The sequence below is a fragment of the Pelodiscus sinensis genome, chromosome 6 (genome assembly GCF_052426305.1).
Source record: "Pelodiscus sinensis isolate ZL-2025 chromosome 6, ASM5242630v1, whole genome shotgun sequence".
Lineage (NCBI taxonomy): Eukaryota > Metazoa > Chordata > Testudines > Trionychidae > Pelodiscus > Pelodiscus sinensis.
In genome coordinates this window covers 28,423,065-28,450,487 of record NC_143057.1, presented here as the reverse complement: position 1 = coordinate 28,450,487, position 27,423 = coordinate 28,423,065, and the positions used below count along the sequence as shown (strand labels likewise).

The window sequence follows — 27,423 nt, the reverse complement described above, 5'->3', positions numbered from 1 at the left end:
CAGTACATATGCTGTATTCTCCAGCAGTGCTGCCAACAGTTGGAAGTACAACTTGCTGCTGCTTAGAGGAGTATCACATTATGCTCTCCTACTTGCCACCAGAGTTCTCTTTAAGCTGGGTGCTTGCGTGACCACTCAGGAGAGATTCAGATGCCACCCAGCTGATTAGCAGAGCACCCACATCTAGGTTTTTTGTTTCTATTGAATTCACATATGCCTCCATGCACATAAAATATGTATTCTGCACATGGATGGAAAAAATCCATACATGGACGGAAAAGATTAGAGAACATTGTTTGTTACCCGTTCCCAGCTCTGCTCACCATGATAAATTCTACCCCAGTGTGCAGGACCAACATCAGTGAACAGCTTGTGCCCTGGAAAGTGTCTCTATACGTCCTCCCTGTTGTTGTGCTGTGCACCTTGGTATTTTAATACCTGTCGGACACATCTCTATGAGAAAATCCTGGCAGTTTGCTAAATATAGAACATGCTGGTTCAGGTTTTTTTATATAGATTTTCCTATTTATGTATTGCATTTATCAATACATAAACAAGCCTTAACGACTTGTACAATTTGTGATATCACATTTTCCAAAATAAATTGAACTTGACACAAAAGCTAATACATGACCCATTCCCAATCCTCATGAAAGCCCTATAATAGGCCTTGTAGCAAGCGTGGGAGTCACCAGATTCTTACCGTGTTGGACCAAGAATGGAAACGCATGTCAGAGTCAAGGACATTCTTCTGAGAATGACCCATCACTAGCCGCCACGTGTAGAAATCCACGGGTTGTCCGTTAGTTCATCTGAGCTGTTCTTAAGTGCCAAGAACAACATGTCCAGGATTCAAAGTGCAATGGTCTCTACAGATTAAAACTAACAAACTAAATTGCTCCTAGATATGAATTAGATGTCATTGAAGTGTGTGGGCTAGCAAAGTAAAATGTTCCCTGAAAGGGAAGGCTCCTACAGGAGAAAAAGGAGGCATTAATCAGTCAGTGAAAAGTACTTGGAGCAGCATTAGTATGATCATTTACAAGAGTCCCAGGATATTTCTTCCCAAAATCCAAGTATTGTGGTTTTGTGCAGTTCCAAAAATGTCTATGAAATTTCTTGCTTAACTGTGTATTCCTGAAGAATGCGTGTATCAACTTACTTAAACTCAATGTGCATGATGCAGCTGTCAAGGGCTATAATAAAAGATGTGTTACTACATGATACAAAGTCTGTCAATCCAAGCAAATGTGACATAGTCATTGATGATTTTTTAAACATTTATTAAAGCTTTCTGAAATAGAAGTTACCTCACCTGAAAGAACTCAAATATGTACATAAATACCTGGAGCTTTCTTTTAAACCTATAGTGATACATAGAGCCTTTAACAGAATTATGTTGACATTCTGGTAACTACCTCCTTTTACCATTGGGCACAAAAGAGTCTTCAGTGTGCTGAGATTAGTAAAGATTAAGATCCATCATTCTATCAGTACTTGAAATTCACCACTGGCCATGAAAAGCAAAACAGAACTATTTAGAAATGTGACAGCAAAAGTACATTACTGATATTTTTAAGATGGCTACTGTTGCGTTCAGCACACACCTAAATTTCACAAAGCACCAAAATTTATGAACTTCTACTTTCTTTATAATAGAATTTATTACTTTGTAGTTACTGTGCATTTGAACAAAAGCTGTCAGTGTAATAGCAAAGTCATTTTAGATGGTTGGTTGGTTTGGCATGGTGAGTGTTAAAAGTTTTTCCCTGCCAAGGATCTTCTTTACAGCTCTCTTGTGCTGACAATGCCCATGCGTACTCTTTGGGAGGCTGTCAGCATTTGAAATGAAAATTTTAAGAATTCCTGATCCACACTCTGATATAATACTATTTGGTATTAGCTTCCCTAGTGTTTCATTTTTTTCTATTTTGTTTCTGGAAACTTTGAGATCTTAAATTGTTACCCTTTTTTGATTCAGGCATTTAGCCAATTTTGGGGGGTCTAGCACATTGTTTCTGCTAGGTAAAAAAAATTGAAGACGGATTCAAGTATTCAGTTCAGTTCTGTTTGTTTACAAAGAACATAAAAACTCCTCTTTCCTGAACACCGTAGGAATCAAATGGGGGTAATTTCTTTGCTTACATTTCCAAGGGTCCTTCAATTACCACTCTGCTCTAAAGCTTTCCCTTAGGGGATACAGTACCAGGACTTTTATGATGTTAATGGTGGCTTCTTTGCCTCTTCTCTATGTCCTATCTTTTTCTGCTACTTGAACTTCTATCTCACACCCAGCTTCACCAGTGAATTTGCAGCCACTGCATTGGCTATGTCAGTCCACAAGGGAACTTTGTGGGCCATTATTTTTTGGGTGGTGGCTCCTCTTGTTTCAGCTTACCTGGTTCTATTGTTTGTTTCTTACATTTATGTTAAACAAAGGGTGGTGGTTATACCCCTCAGCTTCAGTGAGGTTTTTTCCCAACCACCACCATTACATTATCATTTTTGGGCAGACATCTGATAGGTATTTAAAGTTGCTTATGTGGGTTGTCATCTCAGAAGTTGTCCACCCCGAGGTAAATTTTAGACAGAATGCAGTTCAGAGGTACAGGACTCACTTTATCCTCCACTGAAGTACAAGAAGCTGTGGAGTGAAATATGGAAATTCTTTAAAAGTGCACATCAATACAACATATTTTGTTCAGGAAGTGAAGAAGAATGTTGTGTTGAATTAGAAAAAGCAGTTGAATTTAGGTCAGTAGAATGTAGTAGCAGCAATGGAAGTTAGATAGGAGGCTAAATAACCCTACTTATATAGAATTCTATGTGGAAATAATTATTGATCGTGGTTATTGAGGACATTAGATTTTTTTCTTAGCTGAAAAAGGCACCTCCAGCCACAAATGTACTGCCTCTGAACATCATGAGAGAAGAGTTGATCCTTGCTAAGCACCCTTACGCCACTTCCCATAGCACCTTTGTCCACGTTCTATCCAGATACTCACCAAGCCATCATTACTTAGCTTATTAGGGTCACAACACTTCCATCAGTGGACCTTCCAAGATGGTGTTTGCAATAGCACCTAAAAATGGCTTTATTATTCCACCCCTCTTTCCTCCTGTATTCTTCTGTGAACAGAACAACTGATGATGATTGTAGGGAGCACAGTACAGAGTTTGTCTATTAGAGATTACTTACTACAGTGATATGTTAATATGCTCAAATGATGGAGAGTTATTTTCTCAAGCCTGTAATTGAATTTTTCATCTAATTGCACATATATGTAAACTTGGGGCATACTGTGATACACTACCCATTGAAAATGACCTTTTCCCTGTAAAATTATACATAAAGTTTGCACCATGCCTCACAGATAAATGACCCACAGCAAAATCTCTGCTTCAGAATTTTTAATTAGTTGGGCCAGCTGATTCCTAGGTAGAAAACCATTTAGTCGCTATCTGGGTAAAGCAGCCACATACATTGACTTATGCAAATCAGTTACGTACATGACAAGGAATAAAAAAGATGGCACTGACCGAATATTTTATGTTTCTTTTAGCTGTCTCTCACGTTTGTTATTTCATCAAAGATTTACAGGCAGTGTAATTCAGTGTGGATAGCGTGACTAAGGCTTGACCAGGTGGGGCGTCAGAGCTCAACCAAGTTAGGTTCTGTCCCTCAATGCATGTATGGTCTCTGAGATTGCTGTTGTTGTCTCTCTGTCTGTCTAACTGCTGACAACATTGCTGAGTGCTATGCAGGAATCAGATAAAGAGAGCCTCTGCTCCCAATGCGCTGAAAAACAGACACATGCATACAAAACATGGTAGGTGGTGGTAACTTGGAATATTCCATGGCTTTTCCCCCAACCAAATGTGGAAATCTGACTGGTGTAGGTTAGTGTTAATGGACATTATGGAAGCAGCATTTAGGGAGATCTTAAATGGGAGTGGGTGGGAGCCTGTAATGTGTGGTCTGAGAAGTCATTCCACGCATAGGTCATGACAGGAAAGAAGCCCTATGGAGATGGGGTAGTGAGGCTGCCTAAAATGTACAATATTCGGCTCATCCTATAGTCAGATGTGAATATGCGAATTCTTTACCTGTGCAGACCTTCATTGGCTTCAGTGTAGCTCCACAGGGGCACAAGGATCTGCCTGCCTCAATCCAGTTTTAAAATCATGACCTTTTTCATTAATAAAAACCTACCTGTAATGATTTTGATTCCAGAAATCTGTTGTGCTGTACAATCTGTAGGACCTCACTGACTTCTGTGATGCTAAGCAGATTGAGAGTAAATCAGGGCAGAAAAGAATTTGGCCCAGTGACTCTGCAAAATACTCCACACAGGAGAAAGTGTCTGTATTTTTAACAAATTAAATTAACCTTTAAGGACCCATTTAATTATGATGTGAAATTTGTCAAATTGCATAAGGAGCTTACTGTATATGCAAACATTGTATGGGCAATTACAAATCTGGCACAGAGAATGTTGATCTTTACACACTCATGTCCCTGTTTACGTGTACACAAGAGCACAGACATGAATTTCTGAGATACTTTAAGAGTTTGGATTTATGCATATAACTTAAACTTATGTTTAAAAAAACCTAAACAAACAGAGTCAAGGGTGAAGGCTGCTACTTGTTTGTTTGTACAGATTGAAACTCTCTGTATTGGGATTCTCTGGTGCGGCGATGTCCGTTGTTCAGCACGAATGTTGCAGGACCAGAGAATCCTGGTGGAGGATCAGTGGCACGGATCCCTGTAGGGCGGGCAGGGCAGTGGGCTGCCTGGAGTGAGCTGATGGCAGGGCCATCCAGCGAGTGGCAGCAGGTCTGCCCAACAGGGTTGGAAGACACACATTTGGTTGCCTGGTTGGTCCCGGATCCCCTGCGTGGCTGCCCTGCAGGTCCTGGAGCCAGGGCAGCATTGGCTGCTCAGTGGGATCAGGAGATGAAGAGCTGGCCGGGAGGGAAGTAAGCAGCAGGGGATCCAGAAATTTCCTCCCTTGGTCCGGCAAAGTCCCTCATCTGTGACCGGCCAGGTCCTGACAGGGCCGGAACAGGGAGGGCCAACCTGTACATTTGTTTTTTGGCTCCTGAGACATTAAAATACAATTCTTAGTTCTTCTTCAAGTGCTTGTTCACATCGATTCCAATCAGGTGTATGTGTGCAGCATGCACGAGCATCCAAAACATTCCCCTATTGGCTCCCATAGGGTTGGCTGTGGAGACCCCCAGAGTGGTACTGCTGTATTAGTGCATTTATACCACTACCGACCCTATCCCTCCCTCAGTTTCTTTTTACTATCTGCGATGGTGTTGAAACTTCCTAGCTTTCTTGCCTTGGCAAGCTCCTAGTCCCTAGTGAATAGCGATTTCTAGTTTCACCAGGCACACCTGAGAAGGGCAGAGATCCACCGTGCTCGGTACCGAGTGAGCCATGACGCTTGGTGTTGAGGCCTTGTTCCGGGTCCCAGACCAGATTGAGATCAAGAGGAAATTGGCACCACTCCAGGTCTCGCCTTTCCCAATACCAGTCCAGATCTCCAAGGCCATCCACCTGTATGGCACCAATGCTGGCACCAACATCATCAGTGCCACCTTGGCACTGCAGAAGGAGTCCAACATGGCATTGACTCATTCCCCCTGGAGCTGTTCTGATTGTAGGGAACATAACCACACCCAGCACAATGGCAACCACGTTCTGCCACTGTGTCTTGACCCCCCAGGAGGGGATAGCCCAGCAACTGAGGCCCTGGACCAGACCTCATGCCATAGGGTGGCTGGCTCGTCAGAAGAGGGGCTCGAAACCACCATCTCCCTGAGCCTTCATGCTACCCTGTGATCCGATATGCATGACAATACCTCAGACCCCTGCAGGGGTGGCTCGCCTCGATCTATGCTGGGGTGGGCAATAATTTTAGACATGGGCCGCTTCAGAAATTTTGTAAGTGGTCCCCAGGCTGCCCCAGAAGGGGCAGGGCCTCAGGCGGAAGGGGCAGGTCCAGGATACTTCTGTGCTTCCCCGCCCACGGACCCTGATTGGCCTAGGGGTGGGAGGCAGGACATGAAATCTTTGACCTGCCCCCACCCCCTGAGAGAACCGCCAGCAGTTCTGAACAGCTGGCAGTTCATTCTAGGTGCCTGCTTGGCTTGGGGGTGAGAGAGCAGCAAGGTGTCTGTGGGCCAGATAAACCCGCTTGGTAGGCCAGATCCAGCCCGAAGAGGCACTCGACTAGAATGCATGTCTCATTGACTTCATTTGTAGTGCAGGTTCCCCTCCAAGAGATCTGTAGGGCAGCCACAGGTTCCTCCATGCACACATTCATGGTACAATATGTCATTGATAGGTTTTCTAGGCAGGATGCTGCTGTCAGTAGGGCAGTGCTCCAATTTGTGATTCCTAACTTTAACCCACCTCTATGATGTAACAGCTTGGGAGTCACCTGATTGGAATTGACATGAACAAGCACTCGAAGAAGGAAAGACAGTTACCTGCTCTCGTAAGTGGTATTCCTTGAGATGTTTTGTTCATATCCATTCCAATACGCGCGCTTCTTCCCCAAGGTGGCAAGAAGGAACTGAGGGAGGGTTAGGGGCAGCAGTAGTATATATGTGCTAATATAGCTGCACCACTCTAGGGGTCTCCACAGCCAACCCTACAGGAGATGCTAGGGGAAAAGTTTCTGATGCTCATGCATGCAGCACACATACACCTGATTGGAATGGATGTGAACATCACATCTCGAAGAGCATCAGTTATGAGAATGGGTAACTGTCTTTTTCCATAGTTAAGCATAAGCAATGAATATGAGCAGGTTTAACTTTGAATCTACCTATTTTTGCGGCTTTAGAAACCTCAGTATCATCTTATCACAGTTTTCTGTATATGATTCTCTTTTTTCTAACAATAGTCCAACTTGATAATGGAAAGGCTAATAGAACCATAGCTATTGCAATTTCAGGTAAGCTGTTAAATTAAGATCATCTTTATTTTTAAGAAAAGATAAATCTTCCCAATAATTAGTAGGTGCTGTTGGAAAGAATTATAAAAATGAAAAACCAGCTTTTGTACTTTGTTTTTTTCCCCCACTCATGGCACAATTTGAACATTATAAAGATTTAAAATTTGGCAGCTTATGTACAACAAGCATGTGCTTAAGTTCACTATATGAAATCCTTGCTTCTGACATCACACCCATACCAATATCAGAATTAAAAGTTGGGTTTGGAAGGGGAGGGGTTTATGATCTAGTGGTTGATCCGTGTTTGTCTGTTGGTCGCACGACAGCATGTGCATTTGGGTGCACATGGAGCGCCAGTCCAGAGCACACAACCTTATGATGCTCTCACTCAGGAACCCCTTGGCCCTTCTCACAAGGTTCCTGGAGAGGCCTGCCTTACTCTGGTCTCCGGGGTGGGACATTTTCCTCCACAAGCCACCACTAAGGATGCTGGGGTCTTGGAACCACACAGCAGAGCCACACATGCCTCCACTCAGGCAGCATCTGCTCCTGGTCAAGTGTGATCCTCTGAATGGGAACCTGCCAATGGGAGGAAGAGGTGGGGACCCCAGTAACACGCTCTCCAGCAAGTGGCCTCTGCTGCTCACACATCTCTTCCAACACCACCCCCTCCTCTAGCAGGCAGGGATAGAAGTTCTCTTTCTGCGGACTGTCGGCAGTGCTGGAATTGGCATGTTCGGGACACAGAAGGAGGCTGTGTCCACAGGCTCCTGGCCTGGCTGGCACCTTCCCGTGCCTGCTTGTCCCCGGGCTGTGGGTGTAGTGATGCTCCCCGGGAACATCTGTGCCCCCGCAGGAAAGTGCCTGTTGTATAGTGCCTGCTGGCACTTCTGCAGGGGAATGGTGGGTTGCATGTGTGTGTCCTGTCACCTGAGGCCAGGGCCGAGCCAGTCACAGAGCTTCAGGAAGGTGGCCTTTTGCATGCAGGAGTTCTGGAGTGACTGGTCATCCTATCGCTACATAATGCATTCCCACCAGTCGGAACTAGTCTTCCTCTGTGTGAGGGGGTCACTCACCACCGTAGCGGGGGTCCGTCATCTGTCCCCGGAATCAGTCCATTCCGCCCGCACAGGCCTCCGCTCACGTGGCGTTTCCCCTCTGGAATCTTCTAGTCGCGTTGCTCTCTTCGCCACACCGCCCTCCGGCAGTGCCCAAGTCACTCGCTCTGAGCCCCCCTTCCGGGGGTTTGGTGTCTCTCCAGCAGGCCTGTCCACAGGCCTAGCAGGCTGGCCAGTTGGCTGTCCGAGCGCCCTGGCCCAGCCTAACTCTCTAGCCCTGCCCTAGCCCAGAGAGCGTCCTGCTCCCTCGGCAGCCAGGCTCACAGCCCTGCCGCAGGCCTAGCAGGCTGGCCGGTTGGCTGTCCAAGCGTCCTGGCCCAGCCTGACTCTCTAGCCCTGCCCTAGCTCCAGAGAGCGTTCTGCTCCCTCGGCAGCCAGGCTCACACTGCCTTGGCTGAAGCAGCCCTGCCCTTTTATAGCCCCCAGCTGGGCCTTAATTGGCCAACGCCGCCCAGCTGGGCTGAGCTCCCCGGGCCTGCTCTAGGCTGGGGTTTGGCTCTTAAGGGGCCAGTACAGGGCAGCTGCCCTGTTACACTGTGCCAGAAGCAGCGTTTGACAGTGTCCAGAGGATTTAGGGGCATTTGCAGCAGCAGGCACGCCAGGCTCCAGTTCAGGCTGGTCATGGTTATGCTGGTGCAGCATGTGAGCAGTTTGGATGAACTGTGCTATCAGGCGCAGCACGAGGCCCGTGAGCCTGGCACTGCTTTGCAGCACTTCCAGCTCCATGGTGTCAGTGCTGTGACATCCGCAAGAGCAACCAGAGTTCACTGCATCTGTTTTGTGTCCCAAATAGCAAGGGGGTACCCAGTGGAGCAGCGGTGTGTGAGACGCAGCCGTAGAGAGGAGCCCCTGAAAGTACGCATTACAGCTTGCCTGATCAAGCAGCCACAGGAAGTATCTGCTCTCCTGGTGCCCTGGCCAGAGTGCTTCCAGGGGCTCTAAATCCAAGGCAGGTTCCAGTCAGTGTGGATGTGCTGTTTTGAAATAATTCTGAGCAATTCAAATGCTCCCCTGTCGTGTGGATGCAATATTTCGATTTTGATATTTTGGGAATTATTTTGGTTTTACTTATTTAAAAATTATTTCTTAGTGTAGACATGCCCTTTGGGACATAGGGTATGTCTACACTACCCTCCTAATTCGAACTAGGAGGGTAATGTAGGCATACCGCACTTGCAAATGAAGCCTTGTGGAATGAGGAGTACAGCTAGTTCGGATTAGGAAGCCTAATCCGAACTAGCTACTCAGTGCCGCGTGTAGCCGCGCGGCACAGGGTTCGAACTGCCGGCATTTAAAAATGGCGCCAGCCGGCTTTATGCAAATGAAGCCCAGGAAATCCCGGGCTTCATTTGCAAGTGCGGTATGCCTACATTACCACCCTAGTTCGAATTAGGAGGGTAGTGTAGACATACCCTTAGAGACTAAATGAATATATGTAAAAATGTCAGACCTTTGGGTGAAAGACACTGCTGAAATGGAGAGTATCGTTTTTTAAACTGATATGCAGAGAAAAAATAAAGAGTGACTGTACCAACCGTGTCCTTCTGGTGAAGAGAACAAGTTACATGATTTTATCGTGAGGAGCAAAGGTGTAGGAGGATAGTTTTGGCAACTAGTCCGTCAGATTCTGTGAACTTGGTAGTGTGGGATTGGAAGCTAGGAAGGGTGAGTCAAGTTGGCAGCACTTGTAATTGTGGAGGAATGGGTATTGCTCATGATCATCCCTGACCATTTATTGATTTTACATTCTCTGAGACCTGTCGCACATCCCTTGCAATTGAGGGTGTCATATAGCAGTCCCATCCAGAAAGCCCTCTCCTATACTTGTGCCAGGACACATTACTCTAGTCCTTCCAAAAGGTGTGCAACCCCACTTTTCCCAGCAGTAACCCACACAGACTCTCTGCTGGGAGCATCCCTTATCCCCCCCGTTCCTTAGTTCTCTGGGTCCAGCTCTCCAGGCTTGGAGCTGTTAGCAGAAAAACTTCTCCACTGCACTCCTCCCTCTCTGGCCTAAACCCAGCAGGCAACTTCCTCTGCTCCTGCTGCTTCTCCTCCTGCCTTCAGTTTTCTCCTGAGTCCTAAACCTATAGTCTTTTAACCGGTTTCTCCCTCATCCCAGGCCGGGCCTGCAGAAGGCTTTCTGCTGTCTGCCACTTTCTCTAGAGGCCACCTGCAGTGTTGACTTTTGCCACTATTCCTGACTCACTCCTTGGGTCTCTGCCTGATTTTTATAGCCCCCGCAGGTGCTGCCCTTTCAATTAGCCAAATGGGAGCTCGCCCGCCAACCTCTGACACAGGTGCTGGAGATTGTGTCCAGACACACCTGTGTGTGAAAGATGGAGGGAGCAAGCATTTTTTTTCCTCCCTCCCACCTTTACATCCATGTACAGTAGCTGGGCATGAACGGGTGCTAACACTGTCTTGAGTACAAAGGCATTCACAGCAGCATTTACCTCTTCATATTAAATGAGGAAGGGGTGGGACAACTGGCACAGTGTGAGGATGAGCATATTGCACCTCCCAAAAAAGTGAGGCAGAAATTAGGCTCCCCTGCACTTCAGGCACAATGTATTCTGATAGATGTATTCTGATGGCCTGGAGAGGCAGTGCACCTCTACATCACCCCCAATGAGAGTGTGTGTTTTCGGAGCATAGTGTAGCCCCAAGTTAGGCCCTATCTCTCTGTGCCAGCCCCTTGTGTGGCACCCAACCCAGGTGCTTACCAGTGTCTAGGGTTTTCCAAAAAGGAATTCTCCAATTCCAACTGGAATAGTCACCACTTAGTGTAGAACAGTATCAGTCTGCACTTATCAGTTAAGGTTAATTTAAACATCTATTGGGTCTATTAATAGCTGTTTTGGTTGTCAATGAGAGATTATATTGCAGCTGAAATTTTAATTGTTTAAATTGATACCAAAACAATCATTAGAAATCATTCCGGATTGCTTAATCCAGCCTTTCATTTTCTCTCTAAGGAAAGCATAAAATGTAGTGTGTAGAAGAAGGTTCATTAACATTTTAAGGACAGTAGCTTAAGCATAGTTTTCGTACTGTGCATTCTGATTGTCCTTGGACACAAGTAACTAATGCACTGGACTGTAGTCACCTTTCTTTTGGTCCAGTTTTATGCCAATGTGGCTTCACTGATTTTAGTGAAGTCTCACCAGTCTAAAAGTAGATTAACAATATGGTAAGTAAAGCCTGCTGTCTTGTGTGTATTAATGTGCTTTCTTGCAGTGTGAAGAGTTGTCCCTGCTTAGATAAGTTTTGGCTGTGGCATATTAACCAACACACTTTTTCATTCAAAATGATATGGAACATATGAAAAGCTAGTTTTTGGATTTCAGAAAATTGTACAGGAACTGCACATGATCAATTTTTCAAACCAAAATATTGTTTGACAGCATTGTGATATCATGAGAGATGTGCAGAGAATTTCTACAATTTACTTCCCTTTAACGATTTGTGTAAATAAAATATATTCTCACTTCTCAACTATGATACTTTGTTTATATGAGAAGCTCACCTGAATCAGAGGTGGTTAGTAGTGAATATGTTTGTCATATTATTTATAAAACAATCTCTTGTAAGCATGATTATGGAAACTTACCCAAAAGCTGAAAGCTAGTACACACTAAACTAACGTAAGTAGAATAGACAGCCTGTATTAAGTGCATGCACAAAATGGGCTTGCTGACATTTCAGTTCAATCCTTGGTGATGCTCTGTCTTCCCAAGGAATCCCAGTTGAGTTACCTTTTGCAACTCTGCCACATGAGCCCTGTTCTCCCCTGTATTTTATACAATAAGAGCTGACTTGTCATGACAGCTCTCACACCATGAGTTGAGTTCTTTATTCCTTCTTCCCCACACTTCATATTGTGTTAAGCCTCTGTTTGAAACAATCTTCAGATAATTTTCATTACTACAGAGAGGAGTCTGCTAATGAGGGCATTTTAATAGCTGCATTGTGGGATATTGCAATAAACTAAATTTCTAAACTCAGGAGGATAAATTATAGCTATACCTTAATGCTATTCACCTAAAGACAGCTGGAAGACCATTTGCATGCAGACGTCCAGCAGCCAAACATGCTGGTCTAATTTTCACACCTTCCATAATTATATTGTTTCTATAGGTTTTACAGAGATCCCATGCTGATATTTTGCTGCTAAGCATTTTTCTAGAGAGGGTTTGTAAATTTGCTTGAAAACCTTTCAGTAAAGACAAGATGACCTCAGTCTCCAAATAATTTTCTGTATATTATTTAGGGTTATTCTGAAGTAGCCATTTCCAGTGAAGTTTTAGGTCAGGGCTACTCAACTTTGGAAGCCCCGGGGGCCACAATGATATTTACAGCACATGCCAAGGGCTGCAACTTAAGTGTGGTTGCGTATACATGCAAATATATATACAAATATTTGCAAATAGCTTCTTTCACCCCGGGTATGAATACAAAGGTTAAGGCAAGACTACACAACACACAGGCCCTATTTAAGTCAGTTCTGCTGCTATTAATAAAATGCAATATTTACCTGATTTCTAGCTATATGACAGCATTTTTAATGAACAATAACAGTCCAGGAATTTAACGACTAAAACACATTTCAATAAAAGGCCATTATATTGACTACCTTTTTGTTTTGGCTCCCACCTGCCGGCCGCATGTTGAGCCCTGCATAAACCCAAACTGCATCATAGGCCGCAAACAAACAGGCCGCATGCCGCCCATGGGCCACATGTTGAGTAGTCCTGTTTTAGGTATTATGCAAACTTTATGGGTGGTTTTTTAGAAACTTAACCATTGAGTACCTAAAATTAAAGGCTTTGAGTTAGTGTTGTGCTTTGATCCAGTCTTAAAAATAAAGTTTATATGGATGCAATTTACATTAAACAGTCATTTGGAACTTAAACGGCATTTCTGGGAGTACTATATATATATATATATATATATATATATATATATATGGTGAACAGGAGAATTTATCTTTAATGGTTTGATTTTAGTAGCTTTTACTTTTAATTTATGGAGTATTGTGAAAGGGCATGTAATTTTACAGCGAGATATAAGAGGCAAGGCAAAGTGTTTGTTGAGGCGAGGTGAAAGTTTAGAGGGCATATGGACTGTTGAGTATCTGGTAAATATAGGCTTAAGGAAGAGAGGTATAAAGAAGAGATGCAAAAAGACTGAGGAGTAAGTAAGGATAGAGAGGGGAAGGACCTAGTGGAAAAGACTAAAGCCAGCAAATGGAAAACAGGAGGGTGTGATATCTGGTGACAGGATGAAGAGGTTTAAGAAGGCAGAGGGGTTGTACATGTAAAATCCTGTTTAACTGGTTAATTAGTTAAATGTAATGTTTAACTGTTAATCAATTAAAGGACAGATGGGTGGAGATCCATGGCCAGGCTGAAGTGCTCTCCCCCTACCCCCGCCCACTGTAGGCAGGAGCTGCTCCAGCCCAAATAGAGCAGCCACTGCTTGCATCACACCCGGGCCCAGGCACGCGATGCATGTACAGGCCCCTGGGCACGCGGCACATGCGTGGCCCCGCCTCCAGAATCAGGCCCCACGCTTGTTAAAGCCAGCCCTGCTGCTGATCCACAGAAAAATCAGTCAGGTCCCACACACAAGTGAAGGAAAAAAATGAGGAGAAAGACACTCTCCACAATCCCCTTACTCACCAAGGGGAGCTTAGCAGGGCCCAACCTAGTACATTTTGTGTGCCCCAGCCCTGTAGTGGGACAGCAGAGGGCCTGGGGCACCAGTGCAAGCTCCCCAGTGCTGGGGGGAGAGGCTCTGATCCTCGGGGGCTGGATCCAGGTAAGCCGGAGGCCACATCCCTGGCATAAAGCTGTCCCCTGAATTATGATATAGGAGCCCAGTTCAACTGATTCATGTTTAAAATACATAAATCAACTATTAGCATACAGATTTAGGTGCCTAGCTGTATGCAGCCAAATTTTGAAAACTGGATTCAATGTTCCCCTGCTGTGTTTCTGTTTAGAACTCTACATTACGTCTTGCTCCACATCAGCTGAGTGGGAAATACTGTGTGATGTTTCCCTTACTTCCATTACTGCCTGCTCCTGGCATCTGAGACCCTGCCCTTTCCAGGTATAGAGCAGGGCTCCCCCACCGTGTTCTGGTTTGTCCACCTTGCCCAGGCTTTTAAGCTGGTTCCCCACGAGCACCAGCGCCCTGCAGCTCCTCATACAGTGTGGAGGGGATGTTGGGGGGAGCCAGCTTCAAAGCAGGATCCCTGCACACCAGCACCTGGGAGCTGCCACCTCCCCTCCATGTGTAAACGTGTAACTGCTGAAATGTTCAACGGTTACATGTTTATCTAAACGCATTTTAACATCCCTGTTGTGTACAAGTATATACTGTGTACCTATCATAGTTGACAGGACTAATCTGTAAAGCCTCTTTAGTACATGATACAACATGTACTAACAGCGATATGCAGCTGATAAGCTTGGATTTTGCAAAATATGCAGACTGTATCAGAGTGTTCCAGCATTCAAGGTGAGTCTGAGCTGTTGAAATACACATCTAGATTCTAACTTACCAAGTTAGGGCCCATGTCTGTTCAGTGTCTCCTCATGATCTTTATTGGCATTCTGTTTTAGCCAAGTTGTACAAAGTCAGAAGATCTGTCAGAAGATAAAGTTCTGCTTAGTGTAGTAAGTCTGAAAAGAGAATCAAACACTATTAATGGTCATAGCAATGGAGTTAACAACAAAAGAAAGAAAAATAAAAGACTGAGAGGATTATTAGGGCCACTGGTTATCAACATCATTTTTCTAAATGGAAAGGTAGATGTATGTCCTCTTCACTCCAACCCCTGCGGTTATGCCTATGAATTATCACAATGAAAATCCCATCATCCATAACAGTATAAATATTTCTAGAATCCTTTCTCTTCACATTAAAGTGGAGATATTCTAATGAGACCTCCTCCAGCAAGTAAAGTACAGTAGTCTGAGGTAGGTGGAATTAGACAAGGTGTTTTCAAATAAAATTCTTGTACTGTGGATTATCTGAAAATGATGTAGCTCAATAAAATAAATATTTACCTCAACAAAAGTTGTGCATAAATCAACATGCAAAATTAAATGGCTAGAATGTACTTAGTCAAATTAATTAGTACAAAATAATTTCCACTGTCAAGGTTAAGCCCAAAATGTGACCTGTCTTTAAATCGTTAGGACGCAGGGGAACTAAGTTTTATGTAGGTACTTTAAAACACTGCTTCACCAGCAAAAATCTCTCCTCGACTTCCATTGGCAGTCTTTATGTTGAACTTTTCCGTGTTTTTATTTTGCTGCTGTATCATAGATGCACAGAGCTAACTAGCATTCAAAACATGAATTAACGATGGCTTTCCTGGACCACATTGTTTATATCAATTATATTGGTGAAAAACAAGGATGTGAATAAGCCATAAATGTACCGGCTTTTTCTTCATGAAAGGAAAGCAGGGATAGTGATGGGGCATCAGTTTTTGCCAGGTGACAAAAGCATTTATTCCTAGGTCAAATATAGAAGCATCAGTACAGCATAACACAAAATTATTACAAAATAATGGGTACCGGCACTACAGCTTTACAAAGGCAGGTAGTCCCACTGTCTGTTTAAAATAAGATTTATTTCAGTGAATATATTTATGAATAAAGGCTGCTAATTGGGCCCTTTATTCATATAATGGAGGACCTGATTTCTTACAGATGTCATTCTCTCTGTTAATGCCATGTTCTCAAATGAGGTGATGCATACCACAAATAATACATAGTCATTCTGTATGTACAAAGTCTGTAGTATGGTTCTTCTCTGTAGTGTACATAAGAACTCTTGATTAAATTATAGAAAAACTGACTTGTAGAAAATATGTTAAGCTATTACATATGCGCTCAAAAGATCAGAGGAGTCAGTTTGGCAAGCTAGATCCACTTGTGACAATTCATGAATACAAACTTAGAAATCTCAGCTAAGTCAGGTGTTTGAATCTTTGTGACTTAGAGAGACAATGAATGCTTATTCAGACCTTGGCAGCATTACAGAAGCAACCTTTTCAGGGTGATAAACGTGAACAATATTTCCAGTGTTTTTTTTTTTCTGTATACCACAGACAGGCTTTACTTCGGTATCTGAAGTTCTCTTTCAGTTTTTTCCTAATCTATTTCTGGGGCCAATGCAAAGGAAATCACAATCTCCATTTACTGTGATGGACATCTGGATGTTTTAGTGCTCTGCTCAAGAAATACCTGGTGTTTCTGAAAAAGGCATTCTCTCTCCTAGCAGTCAATAGCATTCTGGTGACTATAGAAGTCAGCCTGAGTCCTGATAGCATGACTGTCTGCCTGTATCTTTTACAATGTAACATTTCATCCTCCTCTTCCCTTCAAAGCCTGCTGTGTTTGAGCAGCTGGTAGAACTGGATTTAGCAATCTACTGCAGAAAACAGTTCTGATCTTATCAAGATCAAAATTGATTTTTTTCCTTCTCGCTGTAAGGAATTCCACAATGCGCACATGCAACAGTATGAATGGGAATAAGGGCACAAACAGAATTTTTCTAAGGAGAGGGGCCCAGAGCTGGCCCTTCCGTGGTCTGCACTCATTCCATGCTCTCTCTCTCAACACACAGCTCCAAACACATTCCCTGCCTGCTGCCCACACTCATCCCCAAATTCTTTCTGCCATATTGCCCCTCAGGCAGCTCCAAGCTCTCCTCACCTCTTCCCTCCCACCCACACATTCAACCCTGTGGCCTCCCTCTCCCACACATGACCTGACTCTAATCTCTCCTTTCCTGCACCCTGCCCCACATTCAACCCTGAGATCTAATTCAGAGAGGAGACCAGGCTGAAGAGCATCATCCCCCAGCAGCAGCCAGAAAATTCTGAGAGGTCCAGCCCCAATCTCCATTGCAATTCCACTCACTCAAGAAGCACCAAAAGCCCAGTTCTAGTACGCCCACACTTCTGGGGACTGGGAGGTTTCTGGAGCCCACTCGTCAGCCTCTCCCGAGGGTGGATGCTAGAAGGACTGCCAACGTTTAGAAGCTGCATGAGGCCACATTGCCACTCCAGTTTAGTCCAGTATGAAAGAGGATTTCAAATCCAGTTTTCAGAGCCATTCAGGAGCTAGGCTGCTTACCCATTGCACACTACTATGGGAAGTAAAATACAGCTGTCCAAGCAAAATGTTTTAGTCTAACAAACCTGTGGCTGCTCACATACAGACAAGATAGGTGTGAGGATCAGGTCTGCGGCCATCACCAAAATTACTTTATCCTCACTTGAGTCAGCCACCAGTGGGTGATATGACCACACATATTAAGACAGTTTCTTGAGCCAATAGCCTCAAAATAATTAACAAAATCCAGCTCTGTGGAGGCAGTTCCCTGGCGGTTTGATTAAGCCAGGGTGGGTATTTTGCCCATTTTTAATGGGATAGTTTCTTACACTAGCATTTACAGGTCTTGTTGAGGTACTTAAACTTGGGACAAGAATTGATCCATTTCTCCCATGGATGCCATGTAGCCTGCACCTTTCCTCTGTTTAAAATAATATTCCAATGGGCCATTGTCATTCCTACTATATTAAGTATAAACAGTGGCTCCAGGAGTGTGGTCTCCCTGTTGTTGATTCCCAAAAGCATTTTTACATACCAGTCACGGCAAGAGAAGCAAATTCGAAAGGGTAGGAACTCATTTAATACCAAAGATCAAGCCTCTTGAGTTTTATACTAACTGTTGAAAGGCAGAAAATTACCTAGCCTAATGAAGGACCTTTCCTACTGCTAAATGCAGCAGGAATGTATCAGTAATATTTTTGCTAGTTAATAATATTCACAGGTGTTTCTTTGTAAGCTTTTTTCTTTTCATTTATTTAAGATGAAATGTACAATCTTAAAGCATTAATTTATTGATCGGTTTCAATCTCTTGATTGTAGATCCTTTGCATTATATTCCCTTATCTATTTCCCTTCCCTGCTTGAAAAAATGCTAAATGAATTTTTTTAAAATAAAATACTTTATGTTGACTATACCAATATTTTTCTTTGTTAGATTTTTTTGTATCCTTCAGGTAAAATTTTCTTTAAATTAATATTTTCTGTATACTAGCTATAAAATAAATGCATCCTAACTGACATTACAATACAACACAATAGAAACATTAAAGAGCACCATATTTTTTTTCTTCCCTTTCCACTTTACCTTCCAGCTTCTTTTAGCCACTCCCTTCAAATACGGAGCAGATCTACAGAGGGTTCTCTTGTGGGCAATGAACTTTAGTCCCATGGATTTAGATGACCACATCACAGAATGTTCCTTTTAATATGACTTCACACATGACATAGCAGAGGAATGCATTCGTTTTTCAGTCTGTGCTGCTTTAAGTAAAGCCCGGAAGTACCCAATAGCTCTTACATTGGTATAATTCAAAAAATAATTCCTAATATAGTTATTCCAAATTCTGTAATGATACTGCCAGGCAAAACAGTAAAAATTGAGCTAGAAATATTCAAAAATCAATTGTCTCTGGTATTCTTAAATTATGATACTTTAGTAAATATTTTTGGCTAAGTATTTTCTCTTATTGGAAAAGCAGTTAATGAACCCAGAATTAAATGCTGAGGTTAGATTAACCTTAGAACATCAAAAGAAAAGCTTTACAATGTTTATAGTTCTGTGATTTAAGATAATAAATGAATTTTCATAACGCCATAAGCAGCTGGACTCATATGTTCCATAGTTGATTGATGCTTTATGTACCGACAGGTTAGCTCCACTAATGTGACGTAAGATGAGCTATGGTAAGATTTCTTTAACTGCTCAGAATATATGAAACTCCAGAACAAACACGTGATTTACACTTGAAACCCTGAAATTACTGCATCTGGAGATTATTTACATCTGGTACAGGCTATTAATTATACATCTGACATATTATATGTTTCAAATTAACATTATCCAGTTTTTGCTGCCTAATAAATGTAGATAACCTTCCCTCTAAAGAAAGTGTGTGAATCAATTTGTCAATAGTAAGATAATATGATAAAATAGACCATATTAAAAGCACCAGTGATAGAATAGAAGCAATGAACTCCATGGTGGAATGGAATACGGGATATCTAGGACAGTGATTCCCAGAAAGTGTTCCATAGACCATTGAAATCCTCAAAGCATTTGCTGGTGGTCTTTGGACTGCTGGCTGGTCATAGAGCTGAACTAAAAATTAACTGAAATACTGTACATTAAATCCCTTCCTCTGTTACTTTTCTGTATGAGCAGTTATGGTCCTTATCCTGGGTATGTTGTACATTCATGGACTGCAGGCTTGTCTTTTGGATGGTGGAGAGCAAATAGAAGCTATGTTTGTAATTCATTTGAGGTACTGTTTGGTTTGATACCACTAGGAGATACTTCGTTTTTTAGCGGAACGTGGTTTTATATAGTAGTTTTAGAATTATGTCCAAGACACCAGCCATGAAAGTAACTGAAAATTTCATAAAGGCTGTTTACAGTGCTGTCCTATTGCAACCCAGGTCCCTGCCAGTTCTTTAAATAGCTCCCTGCTGTCTTTTACCACAACTCAGACAGTTCTTGCCAGAGCTACGCACCAGGGTGCACCCACTTACTTTCACCTCTGCAAGACACACAGAATGGCTTTATTTTTTTTTCTGTTAGATTTCTAACTAAAGAAATGCAAGGGAGGGAAAATAAAAGCATGGTGTAGCAGGTGTTTTCAGTGTCATTGTAAATGGGAGAAGCAGTCATGAGAGCAGCTTTTAAGGCATGGTTCATGCTATTAATGAGTTTAAGAATCTTGGAAGAAGTTTAATAAATGTGAAGCCACAGCAACTCCATTGCGGGAATCCAGGTCTTAGATCCGCAGTGTGATTGAGGACAGAGTAGTGTAACACAGCAAATTGCCCACTACCCTCTCTATAGTAGAAGGCCTGCAACTAGTAAGCACAACCTGTAAATTGGGCAGAGCCAGCTAGGAGGGCCTGGGTCAGAAAATGCACATATTTCAGCATATCTCATCAGACTGTGCCAGCCAGGCTCCTATGCCACACTGTCACCATGGGAGAATCCCTGAGGGATGGCAGTGGCTGTATTGCCATCTAGTTTCCTGTCTGGAGAGCTGCTTGCCAAAGCACAGTTGCCTCAACAAGCTCAGTGGAATGTAATTTGCACTTCCTTGGTCTCAGGGGTTAAATCAAACTTCTGGGTTCTCTATGAGCTAGGAGATACGGCTAGCAACAACATACGTTTATAGCTCATGGATGTAAACAATAGGCGATAAAGTAACAGTCCACCAAGAGCGAAATGAGTTGTTGTTGGTGTTGTTTTCATCCCTTTGGTGGGGTATGTTCGCTCTCAAGTGTAAATGCAGAATGAAGTGTGAGATGTGTGGTGAAAATATTAATAAGTATATTAAAAACATTTGGTGTGCACAAAACGCAACCATTACTGCAGTTGCTAGACTTAGAACTAGTTGCTAGGCAAGCTACAAATAATCAACAATATATCTCAATCCTATCTGGCAACAGCCCTGCTATTTCAGTTCTAGGTCTGCAATTAATTCTGAACCATGTGGTGACTGATGTGTTGCCGGTATAGATTGGGATGTTCCTATGACACTCGCTTTCAGGTGCTTACGTGTACACAAATGTGTGCACTCACTTGAGTTATATTTTGAACCTATGGGCTCTTTTACATGGGTGGATAGTACGCAGAGATGATCCCCAGGAAAAATGCACAAATTGCCTATTCAGCTAGCATAGAGTTGACATAAGGACACTTCTCTGGTCCTTCACACAATTCTGAGTGTGGAGGTGTGCATAGGGAATGTTGTGCTCTGCTCTGTGGCTATACTGGTCTGGCAGAGCATCCCACAGAGTGAGTGGTTCAAAGACAGCATATGTTATACCAGGAGCCACGTCCAGTAAACCTTTAAATTCTTTTTGTGTATATCTACCAGCCAAGCAAAGAACCTGCTGATGCTCTCAACATTTGTAGTTCGATCGGTCATGTGTATACTCCAAACATCTAGAAGGAATGCATTGGTGTTAGCAAAATATAAATTGCTTAAATATGTAAAAAAGCAACCACCAGGAACTTCTGGCAAATATGTAGCTGTGTTTTGATTGATCTCATATTCAGTATATGACAAAAATGAAATTGAGGGAAAGTAGTACCGTTACTGATAAATATCGGATTCATACACTTGACTTTGACATTGTGACATCAAACTCTTAGAAGTTTTGCTTTGGTCACTAGTTCCTTCTCACAAAGACAAACATTGTGTTTTGTTGGCCCATTAATAGGATTATAATGCTTGGAACACACATGATGATAACTCCCCTCTAATTATCAAGTTGTAAGAAGCAGTTTACTGGCAATTTCAAAATTTAATTGCTTAATCACTGACTTGAGAAACAATCCCTTCTGTGTAAATAGAGCAGAGACTGCCTGAAGCTGGGTCCACCTGCAGAGGGAGAAGTGGTGCAAGTGAAGTGGCCTGATGGAAAACTGTATGGAGCAAAATATCTGGGAACAAATGTAGCTCACATGTACCAGGTGAGTACCCATATTTCTTATTGTGTGCATGTTAGAAACGTACTTTCAAATGTCTTCATGTCTCTTTCCACTCCAAAGTCAGACTGGCCATGCCACAGTTTTAACTTTTTGGAAGGCAGGGGTATGAGGTCAGTGTTGAGTTTTGAACAGTAATTCTTTTAGCTTATCAAATAGAGTTGTCCTCAAACGTTTGCAATTGCTGAGCTGTTGCTGTAGCTAATTATTGATATGAAGCATCCTGCAGCTTTAAAATTGCAGAGGAAGAGAGTGTGTATTTATATAGGAACTCCAGATTATTCAGTGGAACACATCCTGTAAAACAAGACTGCAGTATGATATTGTGTTGATCTCTCCATGGTATGTGCTTTTATTAAGCACTAGAAGACTTACCCGGCATTGCCAGGATCACGTAAGTGGTGGCTGGCAGGTGCTCCCTAGGACAGGCCAGGATTGTGGGGCTGTGCTGCTGGCAAGGGGCTGCTCCTGGGACTTGCTGCCCCTCTGTGGTCATTCGTGACTATAACTGTCCCTGCTATCAAGCCCCTTTCTTTCAGTCTGATGCGAAACAGTTGCATCTCATTGTTCTGGCACACACAAACCTTGCTTTTAGTTATGATAAGAGGAAGCTACATACCAAATTTGGTGCTCCTAGCTCTTATTGTTTAGGAGTTATATAAATGGAGTCACTGGCGGACAGACAGACACACACAAACGCTCTAAAATATATAATCGTTTGGTAATTATTTAATGATAAAACTGGTTGCTTGTCTAATCAGCTAGAGACGTTTTAGAGAAAGGGATGAAATGACAATGAATATATAACATTACAGAATGTTATATACTTAGCGAGAAAGGAAAACTGAGTACCGTGGACAAGACTAAAGAACTCTGTCCTGATTTCAGAGACAGAATAATTGTTTTCAAAAGGACGTTTCTCTGAGAAAAATCAGTCAGCAGCATTGAGTACCCAAGTACATGGTAGAAACTACAATAAAACAACATCAATCATATGAACACTTCTGAAAGAATAAGACTATCGCTATTTGTTATATAAAATATTTCCTTTTCACTTATATAACTTTTGCTATCTGCTAATCTCAAATTGTTTTATGGAAGTGGACATGCACAGAGGGTAAGTGACTTGCTAGGTCACATTGCAAGTCTGGAAGTAGTGGGAATCAAACATCAAGATGTCTGGTCCCTTATGCTGTGCTCTGGACCTTACTGTCTCTTTTATATTTAATATCTGCATTATGCTTTGAATATAAATTCTGTATAAAACTTTATGGATGATTGTTTTATATCTCTAATCATCTTCAAAGTGTTTTATAAAAGACCTATGCTCATGACAAACCTGAGAGGTAAGTAAGATGGGCTGTATTATCATCTTTTTCTACAAGAGCAGAAACTGAGGCAGTGAGAGGATCATATAGTAAGTCAGTGAGAATTAGAGTCAGGTTGAAAACCTCAACCCCACTTTGGACCTTTTATGCCTTCCAGCTTGCCAGACCTATTAACATAAAACTGAACCTGTGAAAGAGTGGTAATGGACAGGAACAGTGTAAAGGGGCTTTCAGTACCTAGCTGTGGGAGAAATGGCACTGGAACTATGAAAACAGCCGTAAGGCTGCCTTTCAAGGACCCCCTAGAAAGCCCTGACACAGAGGGACATACCAAGGTGATTAGGAGTGTTTGAGGGACAGATCACTGCATAAAGCATTGCAGAGATTCTGGGAAATAGCAGCCCATTGAGCAACTTCTTCCTAAGCTGTCTAAATTAAGCTAAGCCGGGCTAGAGAGCAGACCAGGATCGAGAGGGTACAAAGCCTGGTTTAAAGCCAGCTTTGCCCTTCTTCTTGACATGTTGTGAATTCTCTGCTGCGCCTCTTTGAGTCACAGTACAGAATCCCACCCAAGCCCTCTACCAACTAGACGAAAATCTCTCAACACAAAAGGATAGTTTAGAAAGGGGTTTGTGTGAAGGGGTGCGCAAGTGCTGAAACAAAGTTATGTGGTGTGATAAAAATGTCTCAAATCTGTTTTACTCGGTTAAAGGAATTCACATGTAAAAATTCTCTTGCATTCATGTGGAATTTGCACAGGGAGCAGCAGGAGCTATGCATGCAGGAACCATGAGCCTGTGCACAAACATCCATGTCAGTGTCGCACTGGACATTTGCAAGCCCCCGTACCCTGCATGAATCCTAGTCATAGTTGTGCATGCATGCAAAATCAAGCAGGTATTTTTAAGTGCAACCGTGCAAATCTGCCACATAAATGTTTTGCACCTTGGTCAGTTTGTTTGTATGTTTCTTTATAGGAACAACTAGAAGATGTACCTAGTGTGTCCTTAATTTTTGCTTTTTGGAAAATCAAATTAAAATATACATGCTTGATTTAATTCACTGCTCTGGGATGGAGATGGGGATGTGGGGTTCAGTTTGAAGACTGGCCTGGGGAGAGAAGACTACTCCAGCCCCCTCTCACACAGCAATTTGGGGCCAGGTGAGAAGCCCCTCTCCATGGCCACTGCAGTTCCAGCTGGCACAGCCTAGGCAGGGCACCATGTCCCCTGGCTGGGGCAGGTCCAGGTTCATCTGCCCCCTGCACTCCCCAGGCAGAATGGGCCTGCTCCTCAGAGCTGGGGCTGGGCGGCTGGCACACTGGAGCCTGGGCTGAGCTGTGCTGCTCCCCGTGGGCTGTGTGCAGGGGCAGGGAGCCCCTTCCCCAGCTCCTTGCTGTGCCCAGCTGAGCTGGAACCAGCCTGGGGCAGCCCTGGGCTCTGCCTTCCCCAGCCTCGGAGCTGCAGCCTGCAGGCAAAGGGCCGGGCAGGGAAGAAACTCTAGAACTCCCACATCCCCCACCTCAGTGCTGCTCCTGGGAAGCTGCAAGTCCCAGCGCTGTTGCCCTGCCGGTGAGTGTGCTGGGGGCACTGGGATGTGGGAACAGGAGGGGGTGTGAAGGAGGATGCAGGGGCAGGATAGGAGGTGTCAGGGATAGCTCTGAGGGGCGTGGGGCAATGGAGAGGTCTGGGATTCCACTGAGGGGCATGGATGATGCAAGGAATCAGGCTGGGGGTGAGGGGGAATCATAGGGCTGAGGGGAGCGAGGCTGGAGCAGAGGGAAAATGTGAGGAGAGATACAATTTTACTTTGCAGAAGCTGCACTTTCCTTTACTCCCCACTTCTACCTATTTGGCTGCATTATCACCCTTTCTGTGTTACACCCCCAACCTCCTCCTGCCCCCAGACTCCCTCTCATGTCCCCACCCCACAGTCTCTTCTGCCGCCAAACTCCCTTCCAGACCCTACCATCCTCACCCCATCCTGCACCCCACCTTCCACCCAGATCCTGCATCCCTATCCTACTCGCTGGTAGCCCTGTCCCACACATTGAAACCCCCCATTTTTGTTCCCACCCCAGAGCCTTAGGAGGCCCACAAAATCCACCTTTTCTGGAATCCCAGAAAAGTTTATCTGGCTTATGGGAAGCCCTGAACCTCAGTCCTCCCTGTCCTTTCCCTTCACCCAGTGGGGGCTGGAGCACCAGAAGAGTGAGGTGTCTCAAGGGCCACATGAGTAATTATGTAATTAATGGTGAACTTCCATTAGCAACTGGTAGTCCACGGAAAGTTTGCTCAGTGCTGCGATACCAATGTAATCTGGTCTTAAAGCCAGTTTAACAGAGCCAGGAAAGATCGCACCAACACCAGGGTGATTCTTTGGTGTCTACAATGAATGTAGACCATTCACCTCCCTCCTCTTTACTACCATTGTGGCTTGGAAAAAGAAGTATTACCATGGGGGGACAGAGGTAGGAGACAGTATAGTGATGTCCCAGCACCATACTGATCCTTGGGTATATTTTTTATTCTTTGTCACCATTTACAGCATGGGTTAAGTTCAAGAAGGCTTCAGTCTGCTCTAACATGCAGAGAGACCATTCCTGCACAGGTTAGCAATAGGATCAGGGAATGCAAAGACGCATTGTAGGGATACAGCTACACAGCGTGGCTATTTCAGGGTACCAGAGGTATCCCGAAATAGCTACCCTGCGTCTACACAAACCGCTTGTTATTTTGAAATATTTTTCGTTATAACGGGCACGTTATTTCGCCATCCCAGTAAACCGTTGCACAAGGGATAAGGGATGGCTCGAAGTAGCACATTATATTGAAATTTGGCGCTGTGTAGATGTGCCAAATTTCAAAATAAGCTATTTCAAAATAGAATCAAAATAAGATATGCAATTTGCATAGCGTAAATTGTGTGTCTTATTTTGAGTTTAGGGTGCAGTGTAGACGCACCATAAGTGATAGATGCAGTATATCTTGATTTTAGTAAGGCTTTTGATACTGTCTTGCATGACCATCTCATAAACAAACTAGGGAAATATAACTAAGATGCAACTTCTATGAAGTGGTGCTTTGGAAAAATGGTTGGAAAACCTTTCCCAGAGAGTAGTTATCAATGGTTCACAGTCATGCTGGAAAGGCATACTGAGCGGGGCAGTTTCTGTTCAATATCTTTGTCAATGATGTAGTTAAAGGCAGAGAGAATACACCCAGGCTATGTCTAGACTACAGAGTTTTGTCGAAAAAAACGGTCATTTTTCTGACACAACTTGAGTTATGTCCTCATTGCAAGAGCATTCTTTTGATAGTAAATTGAAAGAACAGAGGGCTTTTTACACAATTGGTAATCCTCATTCTATGAGGAAGAAGCCTTTTTTTGAAAGAGCTCTTTTGCAAAAAGGCATGTGTGGATGGGGAAGAGGGAGTTTTTTCAGAAGAAGTGGGAAGAGGAAAAAGCACACGTACCCTGGTGGCCATTCTGCCCATAACAATCACTTATATGCTTACATACGAGAGAGTGTCCAAGCAATCTGGACGCTATCTTTCAAAAAAGCGCATCGCTTTTTCGATGAATTTTTGCAGTGTGAATGCTCTCTTTTGCAAGAAGTTTTTTCGGAAGTTCTCTTCCAAAAAAAAGCTTCTTGTGCAAGAAGCACAAGAAGCATATAGTCTAGATGTAGCCTTATGAAGTTTTTGCATGATCCTAAGCTGGGAGGAGTTGCAAGTGCTTTGGAAGATTTAATTACAATTCAGAATGATCTGGACAAACTGGAGAAATGGTCTGAAGTAAATAGGATGAGATTCTATAAGGGCAAATGCAAAGTACTCAGTTTAAAAAGGAATAATTAGTTGCACACATACAAAATGAGAACTGTGTTTCACAGGCGTACTGCAGAAAGGATCTGGGCTTCATAGTCGACCACAAGCTAAATATGAAGCAACAGTGTGACACTGCTACAAAAAAATGAACATCATTTTGGGATGTTAGGAGTATTGTAAGACACCAGAAATAATTCTTCCACTCAACTCTGCACTGATTGGGCCTCAGCTGGAGTATTGTGTCCAGTTCTGGGTGCCACATTTCAGGAGAGATATGGAGAAACTGGAAAAAGCAACTGGAGGAACAACAAAAATTAAATTTCTAGAAAACATGACCTGATGGAAGACTGAAATATGGGGTTTATTTAGTTTGGAAAAGAAATGACTGAAAATAGACTGTACAAAGAGAGGAAGAAAAAATGTTCTATGTAACCTCTGATGATAGGCCAAGAAGCAATGGGCTTAAATTGAAGCAAGGGAGTCTTTTGTTGGACATTAGGAAAAACTTCCTATCAGGGTGTTTAACCTGAAATCAATTGCCTGGAGAGGTTGTGGAATCTCC

General features: G+C 43.3%; 1 protein-coding gene across 4 annotated transcripts in view; it reads left to right on the top strand.

The window, feature by feature from the left end:
* The window catches only part of KDM4C (lysine demethylase 4C), a 397,703-nt gene that overhangs the window by 357,768 nt on the left and 12,512 nt on the right, over positions 1 to 27,423 (top strand). For all 4 annotated transcript variants that reach the window (XM_075931603.2, XM_075931602.2, XM_075931604.2 and 1 more), the window contains one exon: positions 21,569 to 21,688. In XM_075931603.2, the coding sequence (XP_075787718.2) occupies positions 21,569 to 21,688 (120 nt within the window). The remainder of the gene's footprint in view (positions 1 to 21,568; positions 21,689 to 27,423) is intronic.